We start from the raw sequence: 25,043 nt of genomic DNA, 5'->3' as shown, positions 1-25,043 counted from the left end.
CCCTCCCTGGTCCCCTTGACCATGGGGATGACCCCTGGGGCTGCAGATGCTCTGGGCAGCGAAGGCACTGGCTCTCTGGGGGTTGACTTCAGCCATGAACATGGTTTGGTAATTAAAACCACAAACTTCTGGTCTTGTGTGGAAACCCAGGGCACTGGGAATATTTCTCTGTCTGCTCTGGGGTGTCCTGACCCACAGGGGAGCTCTGGCTTTGACCCTCATCCATGGAGAAAGTTTCCTGCACTGGCTCTCTGGGGGTTGACTTCAGCCATGCACGTGTTTTGGGTTGGTCAAAACTCATCTGAGGTCCAAGCCCAGCCTGTGGTCTCATCCCATGTGTGTCACACCTGGAAAACCCCATGAATACCAAATCCTGCTCTGCTCTGCTCCCTGCTGCTGTTTTCCTTAAATCCCATGTGCTCTTTGGTGCTGCCTGAGCTGTAGATGCAGCTGGGGTTGTGCTGTTCCAGCTCCTTGGCCTGGTCAGTGGCTGTGTGGGAGCAGGTTCCCCACAGCACTCCACTGGGTCAAATGGGATCACAGTTAGTTAAAATACCATCTCACTTCCTAATGGGCTGAAACCCTGTCATGAATTTTTTTTTTTCCTCCTAATAAGCTGGCCTTTCACCTCCAGGCCTCCCATTCAAGCCCAATTGGGCAATTTTAAATTAAATGCAATTTTTGTGGTCTCTCTGCTCATTCACTAATGGTCACTGTCTGTTTGACAAATGTCACTGCGCTGATATTGAAATTAATGATCAGTCAAGAGCTACAGAGTGGAGAGCAGGAACGCTGCTGCCCTTTTCCTCCCCATGCCTGGCCTTTGCCAGCTGAAGGGAAGCCTCTTAAATCCTGGCACTGCCAAGCACATGCTCAAATTGACCAATGGCACATGCTCAAATTGACCAATGGCACATGCTCAAATTGACCAATCCATCAGGAGAAGGGGCTGTTTGTCCCCAGCTCAGCTGGAATCATTGTTTTCACAAGATCTGATGTTCAGAGCTGTGTCTTTCCAAGCAATTCAGAACCTGTGCAGCTGATGGTGGTGCCTTGAGCTCAGGGCTGCAGGTGGAGGGGCTGGTGTGCTCTTTGCCCTCAAGGATACAGAGATCCAGCCACATTCTCTGCCACCTGGTTGTATTTAGGTTTTCCTTCACTATGAAATAAGTGAAGCTTCCCTGTAGTGCAAGCTTTCACTGGCCACATTGAGAGCTTTGATGGGTATCCAAGTGTTTTCCAGGGGTCTTTTCCTTTGCACATCCTCACATGGAGGCTGCTGCAGTCCCCTGTATTCACAGAGTCATGGAATGTCATGAGTTGGACCCCCAGGATCACCCAGGGCAGCCCCAGCCCTGCCCAGACCCCCCAACAGCCCCAGCCTGGGCATCCCTGGCAGCTCCTGGAGCTCTGGCAGCCTCGGGGCCGTGCCCATTCCCTGGGGAGCCTGGGCAGTGCCAGCACCCTCTGGGGAAGGAACTTTTCCTGCACAGGGGTATCCCAAGGAAGACTGATACAGGATCTGCTTTCCATGCTGCCTTCAGTGGAAGCATCCCCGTTTCCTGCCCTGCTGTTCCACTCCCCAGCCCCATGGCAGCATCCTGTGCTGAGCAGCACAAAGGGCAGCTCCTGTTCCCTGTGCCCTGCTCCCCTGAGCTCCAACACCCCCTGGGCACTGAGTCTGACACAGCCATTCCTGGTCACCCAGCTGCAGCCAGATGTGGGGTTTGTGAGGGTCCCCCGGATGAGGGAAGAGACGAATCTAACTCCATATTTTCAGAAGGCTGATATTATATATTATATTATATTATATTATATTATATTATATTATATTATATTATATTATATTATATTATATTATATTATATTATATTATATTATATTATATTATATTATATTATATTATATTATATTATATTATGCTATACTAAAACTATACCAAAGAAAAAGGATACATCAGAAGGCTTCACAAGAACGATAAAAAACCCACAACTGACTCAGAGAGTCCAACACAGCTGGCCATGATTGACCATTAATTAAAAATAATTCACATGGAACCAATCAAACAATGACCAGTTGGTAAACAATGTCCAGGCCACACTCCAAAGCAGCAAACACAGGAACAGCAATCAGATAATTATTGTTTTCACTCCTCTCTGAGGCTTCTCAGCTTCCCAAGAGAAAATCCTGGGCAAAGAGGATTTTTCAGAAAATATCATGGTGACACCCAGATCAGTCAGAGGAGTGAACAGCACAGGCAAAGCATTTAATTGGTGTGATTAAAATAGCTCAGTTCCTGGATGTTTTTTGGATAGGGGGACATATATGTTAGCAGGATGGAGCAAAGTTTTGATGGCCTTGATGTGGTGTTTAATGTGATGCTGGTGTTGCTTGGTCAGTGCTCAGAACCCTCCTGGAATGGGGAGGTGAGGGAAGTCAGGAGCAGATGCAAAGGGGGCTCAGTGGGGTGGAAATCAGAAACCATGTGGAAGCCAAGTCTGGAAAATCCATGAACTGCTAAAGCAATCTAGCTGGGAAAGCAAGGCCTGTGGAAAGGCTCCAGAAAAGGACCAAGGAGTGAGTGAGCTGGGAAGGAGAGTGACTGAGGACTGGAAAGTCCCCGGTTTGGAGCAGGGATATCACAATAGGACACGAAATGAACACACTGAAATGTCCAAGGTAAAAAGAACATAGTTTATTTCTGAACTCCAATATTTATAGACTTTCAAAAGTGACCATGGATTGAGGATGAAATTGCCACCTCTCCAGACACACTGGTCAAACCAACAGTCCATCAACTTTCTCCTCCTCCAGAAAGAAATGCAAACCAATCATTATTTACATGAAAAGTGCGTGAGAAACTCCATTACAAAAATGTAACATCAGAAGGCTTAGAAGAACTTAGAAGAACAGGGTGACATAGGGACAAAGGGATGAACCCAAGCTATGAGCTGGTCTGAGAGGAGACACCAAAGCAGGCTCAGGTACCCACCAGCAGTTTGTGCAATGGTCCAAGAGGCTCCTGGGGGAGAAAGAGACACCCAGAGCTGCCCCCTCTCCACACTGGGACATCTCCACTTCCCACATCCTCTCTCATCTCCTTGGCTCAGTAGCTGTAGCAGGGGCTGGTAGCAGACCTTAGCTAAGCTTCATCTCTTGCTTTTGCAGGCTACTGGAGAGAAAAGACCCTCAACAGACCTGGGCAAAAAGCCCAAAAGCCAAAAGAAGAAGAAGAAGAAGGACCCCAACGAGCCCCAGAAGCCTGTGTCAGCCTATGCCCTGTTTTTCAGAGACACACAAGCAGCCATCAAAGGGCAAAACCCCAACGCCACCTTCGGGGACGTGTCGAAAATCGTGGCATCCATGTGGGACAGCCTGGGAGAAGAACAAAAGCAAGTGAGTTACTGAGTTATTTATTTTTGTCTTTCACCTGTTGAAATGTGCATTTCCACAGTGCAGGAGTGTTCAGGGCAAGGCGACAGGGGCTTCCACAGGCTAAAAAGCTGTTTTTAGGAGCAGTGCTGAAGTGCCCACTGTGCAGAATTGCTGTTGTTGCATGGGGAAGAGCAAAATTTTTATGACAACTAATTATTCTTGATAAGCTCATACTCTGCACAGCCATCAGTGGCCTTTCCCTGACGTGGGGTTTTACAGCTTGAGATGGGAGATGGGTTTGTATTTGCTTATTTACTTACAAGGAGTGATAGCCAACAGGCTAAACACCATTAACTCCCTGTGCTGCTGGCTCCAAACCCAGCAGTCAGGCTTTAAAAGCTTCAGAAGGAGATGTCTGAAGTGGCTTCACAGAGGAAACCTTGCTGCCCCAAAGCTGTCAGCCACTTTGTCTGCTTCACGTGCAGAATTCCAGCTCCTGCTTTCCCTCTTTAGCTGAGTCAGTCACAAAAGCCTGTAATTGCTCATTTCCTATGGAGAGAACCCCAGGGAGCACTTCCCAGAGCAAGGAGGGCTGTTTGTCAGGCAGAGTGAGACCTGACACGATGTGTGATGTGTCCTGCACCCAAACAGGAGCACTTCATGTCAGAGTGAGACCTGACACGGTGTGTGATGTGTCCTGCACCCAAACAGGAGCAACTCATGTCAGAGTGAGACCTGACACGGTGTGTGATGTGTCCTGCACCCAAACAGGAGCAACTCATGTCAGAGTGAGACCTGACACGGTGTGTGATGTGTCCTGCACCCAAACAGGCTTTAGCTGGGAGCACTTCTGGCCACAGCTCCAGCTGGGTGTCCCTGGCCAGCACTGGGAGCAGCTTCATCTGGGGAGAGAGTAGCAGGGAGGGAAAAACATTTAACTGTTTTTAAAAGTTCTTAAAAGTTCTGCTGGGATAGAACCTTGATTTCCACCCCACAGAGATCCCCAGGGATGAAAGCTCTTTTGCTGCTCCCTTTTCCCCTTTTTGGGGGGATCACTGTAGGATCATGCGGGCAGAAATCTGAAAGAGAAGAGAAATCTGAAGAGGGAAGCAAGGTCAGGAGATTGACCCCAGCCCTGGGGAACTGCAGGACAGGGGTTTGGATTTTGCTGTTGCTTCAGGGTGTGGGAGGTTCAGGAGTGTGGAAAAGCTTTGTGTCACTGGGTGTCCCTGGCCAGCACTGGGAGCAGCTTCATATGGGGAGAGAGCAGCAGGGAGGGAAAAAGAACATTTAACTGGAAATTCTGCTGGGACAGAACCTTGATTTCCACCCCACAGGGATCCCCAGGGATGAAAGCTCTTTTGCTGCTCCCTTTTCTCCTCTTTGGGTGGATCAGTGTAGGATCATGTAGGCAGAAATTCCCCATCTGAAGAGGGGAGGGAAGTCAGGAGGGTGACCCCAGCAGGACAGGGGTTTGGTTTTTGCTGTTGCTTCAGGGTGTGGGGGTTCAGGAGCGTGGAAAAGCTTTGTGTCACTGGGTGTCCCTGGCCAGCACTGGGAGCAGCTTCATATGGGGAGAGAGCAGCAGGGAGGGAAAAAACCATTTAACTGGAAATTCTGCTGGGACAGAACCTTGATTTCCACCCCACACTGAGTCAGGAGTAAGAGCAGAGGATCTCCAGGGATGAAAGCTCTTTTGCTGCTCCCTTTCCTCCTCTTTGGGGGGATCAGTGTAGGATCATGCAGGCAGAAATTCCCCATCTGAAGAGGGGAGGAAGGTCAGGAGAGTGACCCCAGCCCTGGGAAGCTGCAGGACAGGGGCTTGGGTTTTGCTGTTGCTTCAGGGTGTGGGGGTTCAGGAGCGTGGAAAAGCTTTGTGTCACCTCTTTCTCCTGCCTGCATCCCTCCAGCATCTCAGCCTGTGCCTCCCTTACTGCTCCTGGTTCCAAATATCCCCGCAGCTCAGGGAGTGCTGCTGCCACCCTGACTCAGCGCAGTGCAAACGCTCAGCTCTTAATTACCAGCAGGGATTAAACCAGCCCGTTTATCTTCCCTGCTAACTCTCCCTCCTCCCCCTCTTTCATGAGCTCGCAGCAGCCTCCCCGTCTCTTTACACACGCTTTCTAAGTGGCTCCATTTCTCCCGCTGTAATTGATTTAATTAAGTCATTTGTTCCTTGTCTGAATGCTTAAATATTAACTTCCTGCCTTTGTCTCCAGCTGGATACTTCTCTCCCACAGCAGTTGCCTCCCTGCCCGGGACTCTGGCTGCAGGGACACGATTTCTCCTCGGCTCTGGCAGCCTGGGGCTGGTTTGTGTGATGTGGCACGTTCACTCTGCAAGTGTCTGGCTGCAGGAGAGTTTATTTAGCCCCTGTTTGCTTTCCTCTGCCAACACCCCTGGTGAAGCTTTTTTTGGATTCATGAGGCAACGCAACGGAAAGGGGAAAAAGGAAAAAGAAAATTTTGAAATGCCTGTAATGAGTGAAAACAAGTGGCTGGGCTGTCCTGTAGGTGTTTCCTGCAGGATGTGGTGCACACATTCCCTGTGATGAAGGCAAGCAGGCATTCCAGGGGCTCTCCTGGCACATCTGGAGATGGGATGGTGTCCAAGCAGCACAGCCAGCATGCTGGGGGTCCAGCCTGCCACATGGCTGCAGCAGCCCATCAGCAGGCAGGATTGTGCTCTGGGAAGGGGTGGAAAAGCTGGAGAAGGGAATTGTTTCATCAAGGACACTGCTTTTAGCTTTGTGGACAACTGTGGCTTCATGTCCTCACTGCAGAAAGCAACCTGGGGAAAAGCCAACACAGAGGTTGTCGGGATCTTTAGCTTGTCAGAGTGACCCTGAGAAGAGTTGGAAAGTCTCTTTTCCCAGCCCAGTGCTCAAAGAAGGAGTCAGGGCTCTTCATTTCTTGGGCTCAAGGTTGTTTATTGTATCTTATCTATAAAATTCTTTTTCCTGCCCTGCCGAGGTCCATCCAGCAGGACAGTTCCAGGCACTCTGCCTGCTCCCAGGGCAGGGTTATGTCTTTATACTAAAAACTACCTGTACAATGTTTACAGTTACTTCCCAATACCCATCACCTGTGTTAGACAGTGAGCTTCTACTCTAAACCAATCCAAAAGTACCAACATCACAGCAGAAGATGGAGGCCAAGAAGAAGAAGGAGAAAGGCTGGACACACCCAGATCCCTCCATCTTGCCTCCTGATCCCCATACCAAAAACCCCAAAATCTACTTTTTCACCTTGTGATAAATTCACTATCATTCTACTTAATTTGTCATGGCTTGCAGATCTTCATCTAAGGTTGGTAACTTGCTCCACAGGTCATAATCAAAACCACAGGGGCATCTTGGGCTCTGTGCCAGGGTCTCTGAGACACCTGGCAGGGGTCTTGGCTGCTCAGGACACCCAGAGGGATGTCCCAGGTCCTGACAAGAGGTGGCACAGCAGGCAAGCAAAAGCCAAATCTGGGTATTTTGGCTAAATTATGACCAAAGTTTCAGTTAGAGAACAGTTCCCCTCTTCCTGGCTTGAGAAGGGGTGGATGTGAGGCTGTAGGATCTGCTCTGGAGCTTGTCCCACACTTGGATCCCAGAGGAGCAGAGCCCATCCCCAAGGTGTTACTGAGCAGTTCTTTACATCCCTGGAGTTTCTCTTCAGAGAAGATTTACAAACCTCACCCCATGCCCTGCAGTGGGCCCAGTCCTGGGGGTGCTTTGGTTCCCAGTTTGTGGAAAGCAGCAGGGAGGGTTTTCCAGGGGAGCTGCTCCATGAACCCAGGGCATTTTGTGATTCCCCCACGTGTGAGCAGCCCCTGGTTGCTCACATTCCTGCTGTTCCCGCCCCGTGTCCAGCCATGCCCAGCTCCATCCTGCACACAGCTCTGGGGTGCACAGAGCTGTGCCAGGGCCAAAGGGCTGAGGGAAGCCCAGTGCTGGTGGCCTGTAGCCATGCCAGACAGGGAAGGGTGGTCCTGTGCCCCCTCCAGAGCCCCAGCCCCTCTCCACAGACACCTCCTGGAGCATTTCTGCTGGCAGCAGGGACATGCCAGCCCTTTGCCAGGTAGTCCTGGCCAGCACACAGGGGGTTAATCCTCTGCCATTTGTGCTGCTAATGATTATATGCACTGTAATATCAAAGCTGGAGCTATTTATTTGCCATTGAGCAGGTGCTGCTGCTCCCACAAAGCAAATTTGCTTTCTCCTCCTGATGAAACAAGGAAAATAAAGGTTGCTCACGTCCCATTTCAGATATGTTTTTTTTTTTTCCCTGTGCACCAGCTGAAAGACAAACACAGAAAGGGAAGCAGAATGCATATTATGCAAGAAACCATATAATCTAGCAGCATCTTTGATTTGGCTGCTGCTGTCACAGACATGCATTTCACAGAGAGGCTTTTTTCTCCCCCCTTTCTTTTGTTCTTACTGGTTTATCATTTGTGGCTTTGTCATTTTGTTCCTTCTTCTCTTCTCAGCCTCTTCACAATGAATCTTCATTTTCCCTCTGACACACTTGTATCTAAATTTCCTTATTTCCTGCCTTTTTTTATTTATATCTGTTGCCTGGTGATTTGATCATGCTGTGGAATACAGGATTAGCAATCTCCGTGTCCTTGGGTACTGCTCAAGGACACCTGTTCGGCAAAGCACCATTTTCTTCCCCATTTTAACCCCTTCCAGTGTGGCTGTAGAATAGGAATAAATAACAGTACCTTAAATATCCCCAGCACTCCGTTGGCAGGACGTTGTAATCTTCATTCTTCAACAGCTGCCGTGGCCCTTCCTAAGGAGCTTACACGGGAATCTGAAGAATGTGACTCGAGGAGAAAAAAAAAAATTAATACATCCTCTTTGAACTTTGCAAATAGTTTAGCAGCTGTTCCTGTAGAGATAGCTCCGACTTTGCTGCAGAGTGAAATGCTAATTCAGCCATTAGCATCCAATGGGGCACCTGTCAGAGGAATCCTCCAGGTCCCAGCTCCAGAATCCCGTGCCTCGTGCCTCGGTGGGAGTTTTTCCCATTAGCAGATCTCAAGCAGAGTTCCCCAGCAAGGTTTAAAAGGGCTGCCTGATTTGACAGAAATTAGGAGAAATTGAGCTCTAGATTGGAGCAAAGCTCTGCTAATTCCCCAGGAGGATTTTCCCCTGGCATAGACAGCCTGGTCCTGGTCTGTGCCACCCACAGCCCCCCTCTGTTCCCACCATGGGCCACATCTGCCCAAGAGCAGGGGACAGAGCCCCGGTGACTGCCACCCTCGGGGGGATTTCCTGGGGGTGGTAAGCCTGGAGACTCTGCAGAGATGTCACTGGTGGGATTCACTCTCCTCTGCCAATTTCTGCTCTTCCCTCTCCCAGCACCTCCCTGTTCCCTGCAGTATTTTGGTGAAGAGGAGGTTGGATTGGAGCCAAGCAATGGTGGAGATCAATGCCAAGGTGGCAGCTGCAGGAGTCTCTGCAACCAACTTCTTTTTGTCAGCAAATGCAGCCACAAATCAAAGCCCTGGGCAGTTGTTTCCTGGGAACTGGGAGCAGAGGAACCAAAGAGCTCCCAAGCAATCTGCTGGGTGATCCCCAGGCTAACCCAGAGCTTCCCATCCGAAATGAGCAGAGAGTGGGCAAACCCAGCATTTTCAGTTGAGTTTTTGAGTCTGGGACACAAAGGTACCAGAGAAGAGTTCTTGCTCGTGCTTCACCAGGACCAGTTCAGTAATGCTGAGTGACTCCATGGCCAAACACAAATGGGATTTTCTGACACAGATATACAGCCTGGAGAACAACACAGCTCCAGGGATCAAGTCACACTCCAGGGGGAAATTACCCAGCAGAAGAATTGCTTAGCAGAAAGCAATAGATCACCCATTTAATCAGATCCATCTGCTCATTGAACCTGATCCATCAGCTGCTGACAGGACACTGCAGGGTCTGTGGTGGGCCAGAGGCATTGAAGACCAGCTGTAAAGTTGTTTTATGAAAGAGCCACCAGAGGGGAGAGATCCCACTGGAACAGCCATGCTACAAACTGCCCAATTCCAGCCTTGCACCGAGCTGTGAGCCCCAAAGCCACAGCTGGATGCACTTTCCTCCTGCAGCCCCAAAGCCCTGGCAGAGAGGGCTGGAAGGGTCCAGGCACCTGCCCTGGCCTGGCAGGAGGTTTCAGCATCTTCTGGGCATTGAGGAAAGCCATGCACCAGAGAGGGATCAAAGCACCAACCCCAAACAAGGCTTCAAGGGAGGTCTGATGGAGAGCAGGATAAGATGGGGAGGATGGGAAAGGTCAGAGCTGCTTTTAACAGCTCCACGAGTGTCACTGTCTTTCTTGGAGAGCAAGATCAGAGTTTTGGAAGGTGAATGGTGCGTGCTATTCATTGGAGGCTAGGGTTTGGATTTGTCATCCTCCTGTTCCCTTTGGAATCTTCAGTGGATTGTCCTGGGAATGCACCTTATGCCCTCACATGGAGTGAGGGATGACTTCCACCCTATTGTATTTGCAGGGTGCCCCGATGAAAGCAGGAATGATGCATCTGGCTCCATGTTCTCAGAAGGCTCATTTATTACTTTATGATACTATATTATATTAAAGAATACTATACTATACTAAAGAATACAGAAAGGCTACTTACTGAAGGCTAAAAAGATAATAATGAAAACTGGTGACTCTCTCCAGAGTCCTGACACAGCTTGGCCCTGATTGGCCAAAGAGTGAAAACAACTCCCAGCAGAATGCAATGGAACAATCACCTGTGGGTGAACAATCTCCAAACACATTCCACATGTGAGCACAACACAGGAGAAGCAAATGAGATCAGAATTGTTTTCCTTTTCTCTGAGGCTTCTCAGCTCCCCAGGAGAAAAACCCTGGGTGAAGGGATTTTTCCAGAGAATGTGAATGCTACACCACCCCAGAAGTCAAGGCAGTGGAGAGCAGGAACCTCTCAGGATGCTTTACCTATGGCAAAGCATAGGTTCCTGTTTCATTGCAGGCCCTTCCATTCATTCTCCAAAGGAATTGCTTCCCAGCGCTGTGTCTCCACCAGGATAAAGCAGGAGCTCTCCTGAAACCATGCAAATAGTTCCCACAGCCAGGGTCTTCCCTGGAGGTACCCTCAGGGATGTTGACCTCAAGACTTACCAGACAATCCAGACCACAGGTTTTATTCTGGAAGTGTAGCTTGGGTTGGTTGGTTTTAATGGTGGGAGAGACAGAATAAGTCTTGAAGGGCATACAGAATGGCATGCAAGGAGGAAAGGAGGATCTGGGGAGAAATAAGGATAACCTGTCCATGTTTCCTATTTGCCTTTCCAGTGGCTGTGGTAAGGATGTGTGGAGAGAAAGGAGAATGTGGCAGGGAGGACGTGCTTTGAGACATCTTGTGAATAAACCATAAGTTATGGTGATCTCAAGACATATCTTGCAGGAAAGTGTATCATAGTTACAAGAAAAACCCTGCAGACTTAAAAGCAGAATAAAAACCAAATTCACACATTTGGGAGAAGAAAAAAACCAGTTGTGGAATCATAGAAAGAAGGGCAAGGAGGGACTTAAGAGGTCAACCAGCCCATACTGATGCCTGAAGTCAGGATCATCTCTACTTAAGCCATTCCTGATGGATGTGTTCCTAATCTGTTCTTAAACCCTCAGTGGTGGAGATTACACATCTCCCCAGGCAATGTCTTCCCATGCTTAGTTATCCTTACTGCTCCCAAGGCTTCCCAGTGCTTACCCAACATTTCCCTTGGTGCAATTTAAGCCTATTTTCCCTCTTTTCCTACATGCAGAGGATCACCCTGTGCCTCCTTTGCTACATCATGGTGGCTCCTCTTGGTCTTCCCCCCCAGCTTTCCTCCTGGACACCTTTCCTGCACTTCCCATCTCTCCTCTCCTGATGTTTTACCTTTTTTATGAAGCAAAACCCCCCAAACTCCAGCTAGGATTGCAGCAGAGACCCCTCCCACTTGGGCTCAGCGCACCCCTCGATTTTTTGGGGGAGAGTTTGAGCTCTTCCCCTCGTTCCCAGGGCTTGGACAGCAGGATTCCTGCTGGAGCAGGAGGGCTGGGATGCAGAGGTGACCGAGAACAGCTCCGGCTGTCACTCAGTGCCTGCGCGACACGGAGCCGCTCGTGGGCGTCAGCGGGGTTTGCAATAATTGTCTTCTCTAATTAACTTGTTATCAAACAAGAACATTTCATTATGGTACAATTACTGGCTGCTTTGCTGAGACACAGAGGTGTCAGGATTACGATCCTGACATATGCTTCTTACAGCTCTGATTTTTTTTTTGTTTTCATAATCACTAACCATTTTTATTTCCTGCCCCCCCCTCCTCCTCCCTCCAACCCACCCACTCGCTTAATGACTAATGAATCTTCCTGCTAATGAATAAGGAAAATAAATCAGTGGGCACGGCAGGTTAGGAAGAAAAACATGCAAAATGTTTTGAGGATCCTTAAATCTGATAAATTACTTCAAAATTAAAATCCCTGGGAGAAAATGGGATTTAATTAGAAAGTAATGTGGTTTTGTCAATGTTTAAATTAAAATTTTAAAGGTTATAAATGCTGCACTAGAGCTGCCTTTACACAGAGGATTTGTGAGGAGCTTTGTTCAGATCCCACGTCAGCATGGTGATTCCCTGGGGACAGGCAGCTCGGTGTCCTTGATGGAGCCCTGTGTGGGTGCAGGGCAGGACTGCAAAATTCCCAACAGGAGACCCTTAGGGATGGTTCTTTGCAATGAGGGTGGTGGCACAGGGTGCCCAGAGCAGCTGTGGCTGCCCCTGGATCCCTGGAAGTGTCCAAGGCCAGGCTGGACAGGGCTTGGAGCACCCTGGGATGGTGGAATAACCAATTCCATGGTAATGCCAATTCCATGGCACCCATGGAATGGTGGAATAGAGCATGGTTATACACCATGGAAGGTGTCCCTGCCCATGGCAGGGGTGGATCAAAACAGTGCCTTCAACCCAAACCATCCTGGGATTCTATGATTAAAACCCAGATAATTCACCAGAGAAACATCAGGGAGCACAATCACTGAGCTCACCTTTCTGGTGGCCAGGCTTGAGCCAGGGCTGGCCCTGGGAGCTCAGAGGCTCCTGCCTGGAGCAGAATGAGCCACTGGCTGCCCCTGCCCTGCCTTGCACCAGACCCCACCCAGCAGTATATCCCAACATGAGAGCTCTAAAAGAGACAAGAACAGATGAAGAGTGGCATAAAAAAAAAGTTCAGCAGGAAAATCAAGTGATGGAGATGAAGATAGGCACAGACTTTATTGGTTATTTATTTATTTGCATTTAGTTTTAGGAAGTCTCATTTACCTGTCCTCTCACTGTCCAGAAATTGCAGGTTTTGCTCCAGGCAAGTCTTGCTATAATTAAATTTATCTCTGCATAGCTCTGAATACTTTGTTTTCCCACCATATTGGGGAAAAAAAAAGGTAAAACCACTCTTGTATTTTGCTGTTATAAAGGAAAAATAATTAAAAATGTTCTCCATAGGACAGCATCCAGCTGTGGCCACTCTTAAACACTGAAATACAGGAATTCCTATTTCATTGCTGTGAGGGCTTCAGATACCACATTTAAGAGCATCCACCAGCTCTGCAGCTGAACACAATAAATTCTGTGGTGCTGTGATGGGCACAAACCTCCTCCAGTGGAAGGTGTCCCTGCCCATGGCAGGGGGATGGAACTGGAGGAGCTTTAAGGTCCCTTCCAACCCAAACCACTCTTTGATTCTATAATAAAAGATCTGGAGATTGTAGAGAAAGGTAATAGCTTTTATTAAGGGAACTGATACTGTTTGAAGAAATAGTTACTTTTCACAGGCAAACTCTTCTTCAGGCTGACATTTTGAAAAGTAATTTTGTTCTGAATGGAGCAAATGTAATATTTCCTGAATGCCATAAAGCCGAAGACAAATGTAGAGAAATACTCCATTTCAGAAAATTGCCATCTGAGACCTCCAGTGTGTCAAGTCAAAACGTTTCATTACAGGACTCACTGTGATTTAGCAATGAAAATAAGGCTTTCAATCCATTTTTAATAGAATTTATCTGTACTGATTTTAAACTCACATTCAGTTCAACTGCTGGAAGGTTACTCTCCCTTCAGAGGTCAGTGCTGGGAGGGAGTCTGCCATGGCCATGGAAATTTGCAGAGGAAATAAGCTAAATCATAGAATTGTGGGATTGTTTTGGTTGGACAATACCTTCAGGATCATCCTGTCCTGTCAGCCCAGCACTGCCATGGCCACCTATTGTATTTGGGTTCCCCCCAGACAAAGACAGGAATGATGCATCTGGCTCCATGTTCTCAGAAGGCTCATTTATTACTTTATGATACTATATTATATTAAAGAATACTATACTATACTAAAGAACACAGAAAGGATACTCACTGAATGCTAAAAAGATAACAATGAAAACTGGTGACTCTCTCCAGAGTCCTGACACAGCTTGGCCCTGATTGGCCAAAGAGTGAAAACAACTCCCAGCAGAATGCAATGGAACAATCACCTGTGGGTGAACAATCTCCAAACGCATTCCACATGTGAGCACAACACAGGAGAAGCAAATGAGATCAGAATTGTTTTCCTTTTCTCTGAGGCTTCTCAGCTCCCAGGAGAAAAACCCTGGGTGAAGGGATTTTTCCAGAGAATGTGAATGCCACAGCCACTACATCCCCAAGTGCCACATCCATAGGTCTTTTATACACCTCCAGCAATGGTGACTCCACCACCTCCCTGGGCAACCTGCTCCAGGGCTGGGCAACCCTTTCCATGGAGAAATTCTTCCCAATATCCAACCTAAATCATCCTAAGCAGAGAATGTGCCCACCATGCCTCAACTTTTCAACTGCTGAAAGCTGTTGTTGGTTTTAAAGCTGAATTAAATACATGCAAATCTGTTCTAATTGAAATCAACTTTCAGTGCATCACTTGAGGAAGGCTTTGGGTTTCCAGTGGAGAAGAGGGTTGGTGGGTATTTTTCCTGGGAGTTCCTGCCTTTATCCTGAAATTTTTATTCAGTTTGAAAATACTTCTTTGCTCAGTTTAATCTGTGCAATCCCATGGGGACTCACTGCTGGGGGCAGACTGGATCACACCATTATTTATTGAAGGTCTTCACCTCCATGTGGAGAACCAGGATCCAGGCAGGAAGGGAACCAGCACTGACATGATCAAGAGGTATCTCTCATTATGGGGAAAAATAAACCATAATTCACTCTTCCAAATCTTTTTTTTTTTTCCTTAGGGAAGCAAACTCTGCTGGTACTTGCTGCTTCCCTGCAAGCTCCAGGTCACCAAGTCATAACACGAGGCAAAAGTCTCAGTTTTTGTAAGATCAGAAAGCAGTTCCCAGCTGTCCAGACTGCAGGGAAGAGCTGGGCTTTTGAGCTCTAAAGGAGAATATTGGAAAAGCCAAGAAAACAAATGGATAATTTAGGAATTCTGACTGTCTCACATGTTTTTAAGCTGGTCATCATCACAGAATCATAGAATTGATTGAGTTGGAAGGGACTTTAAAGATAGTCCTGTCAAATTTGAGGATTTGGGCTTTTGTCCTGCTCTTCCAAGAGCCTGGATCACTCTTTACTCTGCTTCCTGTTGGGAAGGGATTTCACTGTGTTCACCTTATAAATCAGACTGTGTCTCTTACAGATACCTGTGTAAACACACAGACCACTCTGTCCAGAGATCCCAGCACAGGATCAGATCAAAACTCCCAGCATGGTCCAATCCAGGGCCTTCATTTTCTTGGTTTGGTGTAAATTCCCCTGCAGCAGAATTGAGTTTTTCATGCACACAGCCCCACTGAAGGGGGCTTCCACTGAGCAGGTGGGGTGCAGCCAAGCCCAGCAGCCCCCTGTTCCTTCTACTAATGATTTTCCATCCTTTGGTCCTTCCAGGCATACAAGAGGAAAACAGAAGCTGCCAAGAAGGAGTACCTGAAAGCCCTGGCTGCGTACCGGGCCAGCCTCGTCTCCAAGGTACAGCCACGCTCAGAGACAGGGTACAACTCACAGCAGCCTCCAGGGAGGAGCACATTTATCAGAAATGCTGTGTAATTGTCATATCAGAGCTGATCAAAGCATTAGCACCTTCCCAAGGGGCTGAAAGAGGGGCTCTGTGGCACGGTCAGGGCAGGAGCTGGGCTGTCATCTGCCTTTAGAGCCCTGCAGTGAGGCCCCACTTTGGATGGGTTTACTTTGGGGGGTTTCATCAGTGTCCCTGTGGGGGGTGAAGGGGTCCCTGCTGCTTGTCCCCACTGTTCCTTGCCTGCTTTTGGGGTGTGAGTGCAGCAAAGGGGTCAGGAGGACAAGGTGGCAGCAGGGGCTGGCCCAGGGGAAGGTGACACCCAGTACTGGGCTCACTGGTACCAGCGTCCTGCTGCACCCTGCTCCATGCACTTGGGCTGTCCCACCTGTTCAGGACCCCAGGTGCTGCTTCTCCTGTGCATGCTTAGCCTAGACCAAGTTTTTAGGGAGTTTTTAGAGAGTTTTATGGAGTTTATCAACACCATAATTATGGGTTGATGAGATGTGAGCACATGGGTTCTTACCACCGTGCAGCCAGGCCAAACCCAGACAGCCCATTCCAGTGCCTAACAATGACATTTCAGAGCATTTCAGGCTCAGAGAGCCCATCCCAGTGCCTAACAATGACATTTCAGAGCATTTCAGGCTCAGACAGCCCATCCCAGTGCCTAACAGTGACATTTCAGAGCATTTCAGGCCCAGAGAGGAGCTCCCAGTGCTGCAAGACCACCCTGGGGAGCAGTGATGGGCTCAGATGTGGATGCTCATCCCAAGGGACCTCACACCTTGCCCTCCTCCACTCCTCCAGAGAGGGGACACAGCATTTGCTGCCTGGTAGTTTGGGGGGGGCTCCTGTGGAGCTCAAAATCTTCCTGGCTCAGGGATAATGCTGCCCTTGGGTAGTGAGTAGCTTCAAAGCTACTCCTTGGTACTGCACCACATCCTGAGGGCCTAATGATCACATTCAGCTGCCTTGGGAAGTAAAGTGATCTCCCAAACCACCCCTCACCTGCAGGATCCATGTGCTGATGGGGAGCTGGAAAGGCTCAGAGCCCCTCTGCAGACCAGGAGCTGCTAACTTCTCACCAGAACAGCAGCAAGGACAGAAAAATGGGATGGGAGGGACTTGCTGAGGATTTAAAACTCTTGTTGGTTCCCCTGCAAGCCTCTGAGGGTCTTGTCTTGAACGTGTCTCTCAGCAGTGTGGGGCAGGAGTCGTGCAAGGCATGGAAATCATGGACGCATGTGCTCTATGGCTTTGGGGCTTTTTCCCAATTTCTCCAATTTGCTCTTCTGCAAAACTTTGTTTTGAGCAAAACAACACAGTGTGGTCCTGGCTGCTGGATGAGAAAGGATCAGGGCCCATCAAAGGACAAAATCCTCATTGTCCAACCCAGAAAATTTCCCCCTGTCCTTCTCTCTGTCCTGCCAAAATGATTGTCCCATGCATTATAGACCCACCAGGGCTTCAGGGATGCACAGGATGGAGAAAGCAGAGGGTTTATAGACCCATTTGTACTCTGCTGGAAGCAGGAGGGGTTTGTCAGCCACCCAAAGCAGTGAATTGCTGGGGGGCAGTTTGTCTCTGCACTTGTTTGATGCCTTGGGAAGGCTGCCCTAGAACAGAGACTGGACAGAGCTAAAGAATAAAGCAGGGATTTATTCAAAGGATCTCCTCCATGGATCCACCTTGGGCAGCACCAGAGCCCAGCCAGGGCTGCACCCAAGATGAACCAAAATGGCCCCAAAATGCACAGCCGGGCACGGGGTCTGTCCCTGGGATCAGTTCTGCTCCATTTGCACCTTGCAGTTCATTGTCCCATTCCAGCTTTAGCCCCTGCAGTCCCACCCTGCTTGTTTTTCTCTCTCCAGCCCACGGTGTTTGTGCTCTTGGGCTGAGATTGGGATCATTTGTCCTTGGTGGCCCTGCTGGAGCAGGAATTGTTTTGTCTCCCTGCTCTGTGCACAGAGCTCACTATCCTCTCATATGAAGCCCAGACCCACACACTAAAGCAGCACAGAATGTGAAAATACAAAAGCTAAAACCCGAGGCACCAGGTTCATTCTCCCTGATGCTGCAGGCTCTGCCAAAGGCACAGCTGAGTTACTGGGGTTCATTTTCCAGCTATAGATGCTGCACCCAGGCTGTGGGCACCCAGCTGCTGCAGGGCTGGCAGTTCATGGGGCAGGTGGGAGAGCTGCAGGATCCATGGGGATCCATGTTGAGTGGAGGGTGTACCCAGTGAATAGAGGGAATCAGTGGGTAAAGCCTGCTAGGATTACAAACACTACTCCTATAGACAGTACGTGGTGGAAGTGGGCTACCACATAGTTGGTGTCATGTAGTGTGACTGTGCTCACAGGGGTCTTAGGATGAGGGAAGAGACGAGGATCTGACTCCATGTTTCACAGAAGGCTGATTTATTATTTTATCATATATATTACCTTAAAACTATACTAAAAGAATAGAAGAAAGGATTTCATCAGAAGGCTGGCTAAGAATAGAATAGGAAAGAATGATAACAAAGGCTTGTGGCTCGGACAGAGAGCCCGAGCCAGCTCACTGTGATTGGCCATTAATTACAAACATCCAACATGGGCCAATCCCAGATGCACCTGTTGCATTCCACAGCAGCAGATAATCATTGATTACATTTTGTTCCTGAGTCCTGTCAGCTTCTCAAGAGGTAAAATCCTAAGGAAGGGATTTTTCATAAAAGATGTCTGTGACAGTGTAGGGCAATGTTTAGTGAGGAGTTTGCTAAGACAATCCCTGGGAGAAATAGCCCATGGGGGGCTATCTGCACTGATGGGTATCTCAGGATGCATATCAACCTTTCCTCTTTCCCTTCCTCACCACCTCCCACTTTGTTTCCCCACAGAGCTCTGCTGACCAGGGGGAGACGAAGAGCACCCAGAGCAACCCCCCATCCAAGATGATCCCTCCCAAGCAGCCCATGTACCCCATGCCTCCTCAGGCATCCTCTCCTTACCCCAGCCTGGGCTCCTTCCTGTCCCCATCGGAGCTGCAGAGCTACCGCGGGCACCCTCACGCGGGGCTGTCGCGCACGCTGCCCTCCAAGCCCCTGCTGCCCAGCATCAGTGCCTCCCCACCTCCCTCCTTCCAGATCAGCCCCCCGCTCCACCAGCAGCTGTCCCTGCACCACCCGCAGAGCTCGCTCCTGCCCCAGCCCCTCAGCATGCAGCAGGTCCCCCAGCAGCCCCTCCTGTCCCCCCCCATGGCACTACAGGTACAGCCCCCCATCAACGCCTCGCCGCCCGGCCAGCAGGTCAGTGCTGGGGATGGGGAGGATGGAGCTGGGAAAGGGGCTCAGCACGGAGAAAAGGGGGCTCAGGGGGGACCTTGGGTGTGAAAAATGCCAATCGCTTGGTTTTTTTAATTTTTTAAAGGTTTAGTAGTAATAAAATGGTTATAAAATAGTAATATAATTAGAGTAAATAACAATAAAATTTTGGACAGTTTGGATTAGGACAAAATGAGACAATAAAACCAAAGAGTTATGGACAGTCCAGGTACCTTTTCTGGGCAAAATAAGCCCAAAAAAGGACCCACGTTAACAGAGCATTAACCCTTAAAAACAACAGCCTGTTGCACATTCATACACCTCATCCATGATGCATAAATTCCATTCAAACACAGGATTCTGTCTGGTCATCCTCAACTTCTTCCTCTTAATCCTAACTTGACTGAGTGAGGCAGGAAGAAGTTCATTTCTTCTGATAATGGAGCAATAAATTCTCTTTCTCTGAAAGATTCAGGTGTCCTGTGGCTGCTCTCTGCGAGTCCTCTCTTTTAAAAAGTATCCTACATAGCATGGTTTCTATTTTAACATTATGTTATAACCTAAAATTATATTTAACACTACTAAAAAAAATTAATACAGCATAACTTTCTAACATAACACATATAATATGCATTTTAATATTTGCTAAAAGCCAATCATAAAATACAAATTTTCACATTGTGACTCCCTGACAGGAGGGGACAGCCCCAGGTCGGGCTGTGCTCCCAGGAACAGGGACAGCACAAGAAGAAATGGCCTCGAGTTGTGCCAGAGAATGATTAGATTGAAAATTAAACAAAATGTCTTTGTTGAAAGGGTTATCAGGCAGTGGAACAGCTGCCCAGAGAAGTGGTGGAGTCACCATTCCTGGAAGCTTTAAAAAAATGTGTAGATGTGGCACTTGGGGACAGGGTTTAGTGGTGGGGTGGCAGTGCTGGGTTAATGGCTGCACTCAATGATCTTGGAGGTCTTCTGCAGCCTGAATGACCCTGACTTCTCCAGCACAGGGACTGGGCTTAGCTCTGCACAGCCAAAGTGGCTTCTGTGATCTGGTGAGGGCATTATAGGGGATCCTCACACTCACTCATTGGGGTTGGAGCTGCTGCTGAGGGCAGCCTTTTGTGAAACTTCATTCCACATAGTTTGTGAACAAAATATAAAAATAAAAAAAATACCCCACCCCCATTGCCTTAATTTGGATATTTTGGAAAAAATCATGTTCTTTGCCAGGTAAGTGTCATGAATCTGGTTTATATACATTGCCTAATGGATATAAATTTCATTAAACCCACCCCAAAAAATGGGGAAAACTGATCAGCTTTCAGCTAGAGCAGCCCCTCAGTGTCTTTGCAGAACTGCCAGTGGTGGCAGCTCGTGGGGACAGTGCTGCTTGTGTTGCTGTCCCTTGTTCCTGAGCACAGGGTGGGGAACTCAGCACTGCACTGGGCACTGCTTTGGTGGCCAGACTGCCAAAACCCAAAGGCTTTTGTGGCTTTGTGGCCTCCACAGACATTGCCAGCCCCAAGGAGGGGGGTCCTGGCAAAAAGAGCAGGGAGAAGGGATATGAAATGTGCTGCTGCACTGACACCATGTCTGGGCTTGGACCTCCCTCTGTCCCTGGGGCTCCTCCTGTGCTCTGAACTGACAGGTTTGGGGGACAATGTAAATGTGATTATGCACTATTATTAAATCTGTACTTCTCCTGCTTTGGATGCCCCTGTAACCCTCCTTTTCCTCTCCACCCTGCAGGACTTCTCCCATATTTCGTCTGAGTTCCAGAACAGTGTTGGACCCCGTTCTCCTGGAGCATCAAACCCCCCAGGAGGCACTGAGTGGGACAGCGACTACCCCAGCAGGGAGTGTGGGGTCAACCACTGCAGGCCAGTAGACAAAGCAGCTCATGGCTAGTGCACAGCTGGGCTGGGACAGTGCCCCACAGCTCCCTGCCTGCCCTAAAATGTGTGCCCAGTTGTGCTCAGGGCAGCTCCAGGCACCCTCAGCTCTGTAGGCTCACTGAAGTGATGCTATGGAAGCAGGTAGCTTAAAATTCATGGATAAATTCTTCATTGGATATGAAAAGTTGTCTTTTTTTTTTTTCCTCTTTTTTTATTTATTTCCATTCCTTGGGAGGGTTAGACACATTTCTTTATGGAGCAGTCTCCCCAGCAGAGTTCCTGGAGGTTTGAAAGCAGCCATGTCCATAAGGGCAGGCCTCAATGTGGCCTTCCAGTGCTTAAAGAGTCTTATTAAAAAGTTGGAGAGCAACTAATTGCAAAGGAAGATAGTTATAGGATAAGGGGGAGTGGTTTTAAACTGAAAGAGAAGAAATTTAGATCATATGTGAGGAAGAAATCCTTCCCTGTGAGGGTGCTGAGGCCCTGGCACAGGGTGCCCAGAGCAGCTGGGGCTGCCCCTGGATCTCTGGCAGTGCCCAAGGACAGGTTGGATGGGGCTGGGAGCACCCTGGGACAGTGCAAGGTGTCCTTGTCCATGGCAGGGGATGGATTGAGATGGGCTTTAAGTCCCCTTCCAACCCAGACTATTCTGTGGTTCTATGATAAGCAATGTTCTTCTGTTCCTAAAGCAATTGCTCTTAGCACTGAGGCCACAGCCTCCCATAATTGTCCCTACCAGCAGGACCCTTTCCATTCCTGGGGCTGGTGTACAAATCCTCCATCCTCCCTAGAGCCACACAATGCTCCATCCCCCTGCACCATGCAGGAAAGCCCCACTTGTAAGAGCTGAAATGAGAGATGTGGGACTCCAGGGGCTCTCCAAAAAGCAGTTTATTCCATCCAAGGTGTTCCAGCAGCCCAGGGTTGTGGGTCACAGAGCTGTGCCCACAGCTGTCAGCTCCAGCTGCAGGCAGGCCTGGAGACCCTTTGGTTTTGGTCACAATGCATTAGAGACTTTTCTTTGCTGAGCATCTTAACACAATAGAACCAATCTATACCTTAACTATTATCTCTAGCCTATCATAACTACTGTAGTTACCATATTCACGTTACTGTTCTCCAGTCACTAAAAGTCAGTACATTACAGTTTAAGCTAGAAGTTGTTTTTCAGTTTTCTTGCAGTGGAAAATTCTGAGACCTTTTTTCTACTTGCAACTTTGCTGACTTGTTTGCCTGTGCTCTCTTTGTGCTTGGTGAAAACATCTTCTTGTTTGGGGTGGGTTTATCCTTTGCTCTAAGCCATAAAAACCCCTTCTAACTAACAGACCCTTTGCCTCCTTGGTTAGCCAGTGTGACTGGCTCAGCAATTCTTTTCTTCTATATCAAAACTTGCTTCCATCTCTATTCCTTCATCAGACTCTACATTTAAAAATCTTTCTGCTAAGCATACATATCTGTGAGACTCTTGTCAAACTTTCACCCTTCCTAACACCCACTGACATCTGCACACATCTTCCCCTCATGCCCTACAAGCTCTGACATCAATGTGCCAGCATGAAGGTCCCTTTAATGCTGCTGGAAATCCCCAGTAAATTAAAATATCAGGGTAGTCTTAAAGCTGGGCAGCAGGAAATGTGTGTGGAAGCCATTTCCAGCCTCTGCCTAGCCCCCTGCTCTTGGCTCAGCTCGAGTGGTCTGGAGGCTCTGTTGTGCTCTAGAACATTCCCAGGGTTCTCTGTGGGAGCAGGCTGTGGAGGAGACTGGAGATGGTTGGAGTTATTGATTTCCTTCAAGTTCTGGAACACAGTGCTTTCACCAGAAATAATAAAATAATAACCAGCTCCCAGGCTTTTCAGAGCACAGCTCTGTCTGTGCCAGCAGAGCACTCACAGCTGCTGGGCTGGGCACAGAGTGTACAGACATTTATTTCTTCCAGGGCAATAAATAACTGCCTGATCCATTAGAATATCCCTACTGTCTGCCTGCCCCAGGGGCTCAGGGACATGGATGGGTCTGACCTTTGCATGCTCCTTCCTGAAGTCTCTGCAGACAGCCTGGAAGAGGGAACATGACCAGGACCTGATTGTAAAAGTCACTTCACCTGTCATGGGCAGAATGCTGAAGGTGCTTGGCAGGCTGTGGCACATGGATCCCCATTTCCAGGGGTGCTGGGGAAATCCCAGGAATGAACTGCCCTAGAAATAAGCATCACTTCTCAAGGGATCAGCTGGGAAAACATTTGATTCCCTCTGCAAATCCCACTGCCTGGGTGCCATGCAGAAAGCCCAGGGCACTCCAGAAACAGGTGAAATGCTCCCATAGCAGTGGGGACTGAGTCCTGTGTTGCTAAAACAAGCTCTGTGACATCCGGCTGGAGTGCCACACTGTAAGCAGAGGGCCCATGCAATTCATGATCAAAGCTCATGCATTTCATGCCTTTGTCACAGCAGAAATATCAAATTTCATGGGTTTATCACAGCTTCCTGGAAAAAAAAAAAAAAAGAAGTCATTCTAAAACCAGACAGATTATGCAGAGACTTCCAGATAATTATTAGAGTAGATAACAGCAAGGAACTCAGATGGATAGAGATCAGTCCTGCAGAAAGTGCTTACTGCACTGAAAATGTCAAAGTGTCTGCTGAGGAAGGAGCCATCTCCTGTGACTAAAGGCAGCCAGTGCCCAAAGCTGGATTGTTCTCATTTATTGTAAACCTGATGTGCCAGCAGTGTCCTCACCTCCTGCTTCTGCTGCCCTGGGATTTGCAGCCTCAGTGCCCCCTCTGCATCACCTGGAGCAGCCCCAGGCAGCTGCAGCTGCCTCAAGGTTGCTGACAAGCCAAGAGAAGAGATGATCTGGATCTCCTCACCCAGGGCAAGGGGGCAGGGGAATGGCTCCTATTGTCATTGTATCACAAAGGTTCCATGCTGTTGTCTCCTTATTACAAGAGTTTCATACCTCCTTGACATTTCTCATAGGCAGCTCCTCTAAGCACCAACTCTTCCTTCTTCTCACAGTGGCCAATTGACTCCAGTTCCCTTCTCACCCAGCCACCCCACTCTTTTCTAGCACTCTTCTTCTTATTGGCTACAGCTGTGGCCTGTTAAGGTCAGGCCTGCTCCTAATCTTTAATAATTAACCCAGCTGCAACTCCTTAGGGGTAAGATTACTTTGTCTACTACCTTTATTTTCTTATATTCTATCCTCCTACAGCTTCCCAGTGCCAGGGCAGGGTTAGATGGGATATTGGGAGAGAATTGTTCCCTGTGAGGGAGCTGAGGCCCTGGCCCAGGGTGCCCAGAGCAGCTGGGGCTGCCCCTGGATCCCTGGCAGTGCCCAAGGCCAGGCTGGACAGGGCTTGGAGCAGCCTGGGATAATAGAAGATGTCCATGGGAACAAGATGAGCTTTAAGGCCCATTCCCACCCAATCCACTCTAGGATTCCATGATCTCCCTGACTCTTCTCCTTTGTACTAGTTTCCAAGTGACATTCAAAGTTGTCATTGGGCTCCTCCACAGCACCTTCCATTAGCTGGGTGGGTCCAGCCCTCAGCAGATCTTGGGCACAGCAGTGATAAAGGGATGTTGTCTCCATAGGTTTGGTCCATCGGTGCTGCCCTAGGACTCTTTGGGAAGTCTCTGGCCCATTTCAACCTCAGAAGTGCATTCAGCTTAATTGCAATTAAAGCAGCACTGTGAGGAGCAAAACCTGGCTGGAAAGAGAAGGGATTGCTCCTTGATGGGATGTGACTCAGCTGCAGAGCCCCAGATTCCTGGAAAGGAGGATCATCCCAACCTCCCCAGCACACAGACAGCCCTGTTGGGTTAGGAATTTTATTTCATGTCTAACCTTGATATTTCTTTAGCTTCCAACATCTGTTGGCACTGGGTTAGCTGGGGTAAAACCTCCCAAGCCTTGTTTTCTTTTGTGTTTGTCATCCAGATAACTTCTGAAAAACTGACAAGGTTGTCTTTCTCTCTGTCCTTCTCTATCTAATAAGGGAGCTGCTGTAGGGATTTTTGTTTCCCAGCCTATGCTTGCTACTTAAAATGCCATCAAATGACACTTCTTCCCTCATGCCCTGCAAATTCTGGGATCCTGTGAGCAGACACTCCTAAATTCATAACTCAGCCATGCTGGAGAGAGAGTTTTAAATGTTCCTTACCTCCTGCTCTCCCTATTCTTAATGACTTTGTGCTTACTGACTTCCATCCAATTTCCCTGGCTCTTTCTGGGCTGAAGCCCAAGCTGTCCTAGATTGTGAGCAAAGACATGGGGAGCATTTCTCAGCTCCTGCTTGGTGTTTGACTATCACTTCCCACAAGTGACTGCAGCACACAATTTCAGTGCTTTTTTGCCACCACATCACAAACTCCTTTCCTAGTCCCCTGTCTCCCTCACCTGACAGCCTGATTCTGGCACTTGCTCTT

General features: G+C 48.6%; 1 protein-coding gene across 2 annotated transcripts in view; it reads left to right on the top strand.

The window, feature by feature from the left end:
* The window catches only part of TOX2 (TOX high mobility group box family member 2), a 178,619-nt gene that overhangs the window by 149,252 nt on the left and 4,324 nt on the right, over positions 1-25,043 (top strand). For both annotated transcript variants that reach the window (XM_036395759.2, XM_036395758.2), the window contains exons 5-8: positions 3,169-3,396; positions 15,287-15,367; positions 18,298-18,705; positions 20,470-20,600. In XM_036395759.2, coding sequence (XP_036251652.1) covers positions 3,169-3,396; positions 15,287-15,367; positions 18,298-18,705; positions 20,470-20,600 — 848 coding nt within the window. The remainder of the gene's footprint in view (positions 1-3,168; positions 3,397-15,286; positions 15,368-18,297; positions 18,706-20,469; positions 20,601-25,043) is intronic.

The sequence above is a fragment of the Molothrus ater genome, chromosome 17 (assembly GCF_012460135.2).
Source record: "Molothrus ater isolate BHLD 08-10-18 breed brown headed cowbird chromosome 17, BPBGC_Mater_1.1, whole genome shotgun sequence".
NCBI classification, from domain to species: Eukaryota; Metazoa; Chordata; class Aves; order Passeriformes; family Icteridae; genus Molothrus; species Molothrus ater.
This window is presented reverse-complemented; position numbering and strand designations above follow the sequence as displayed.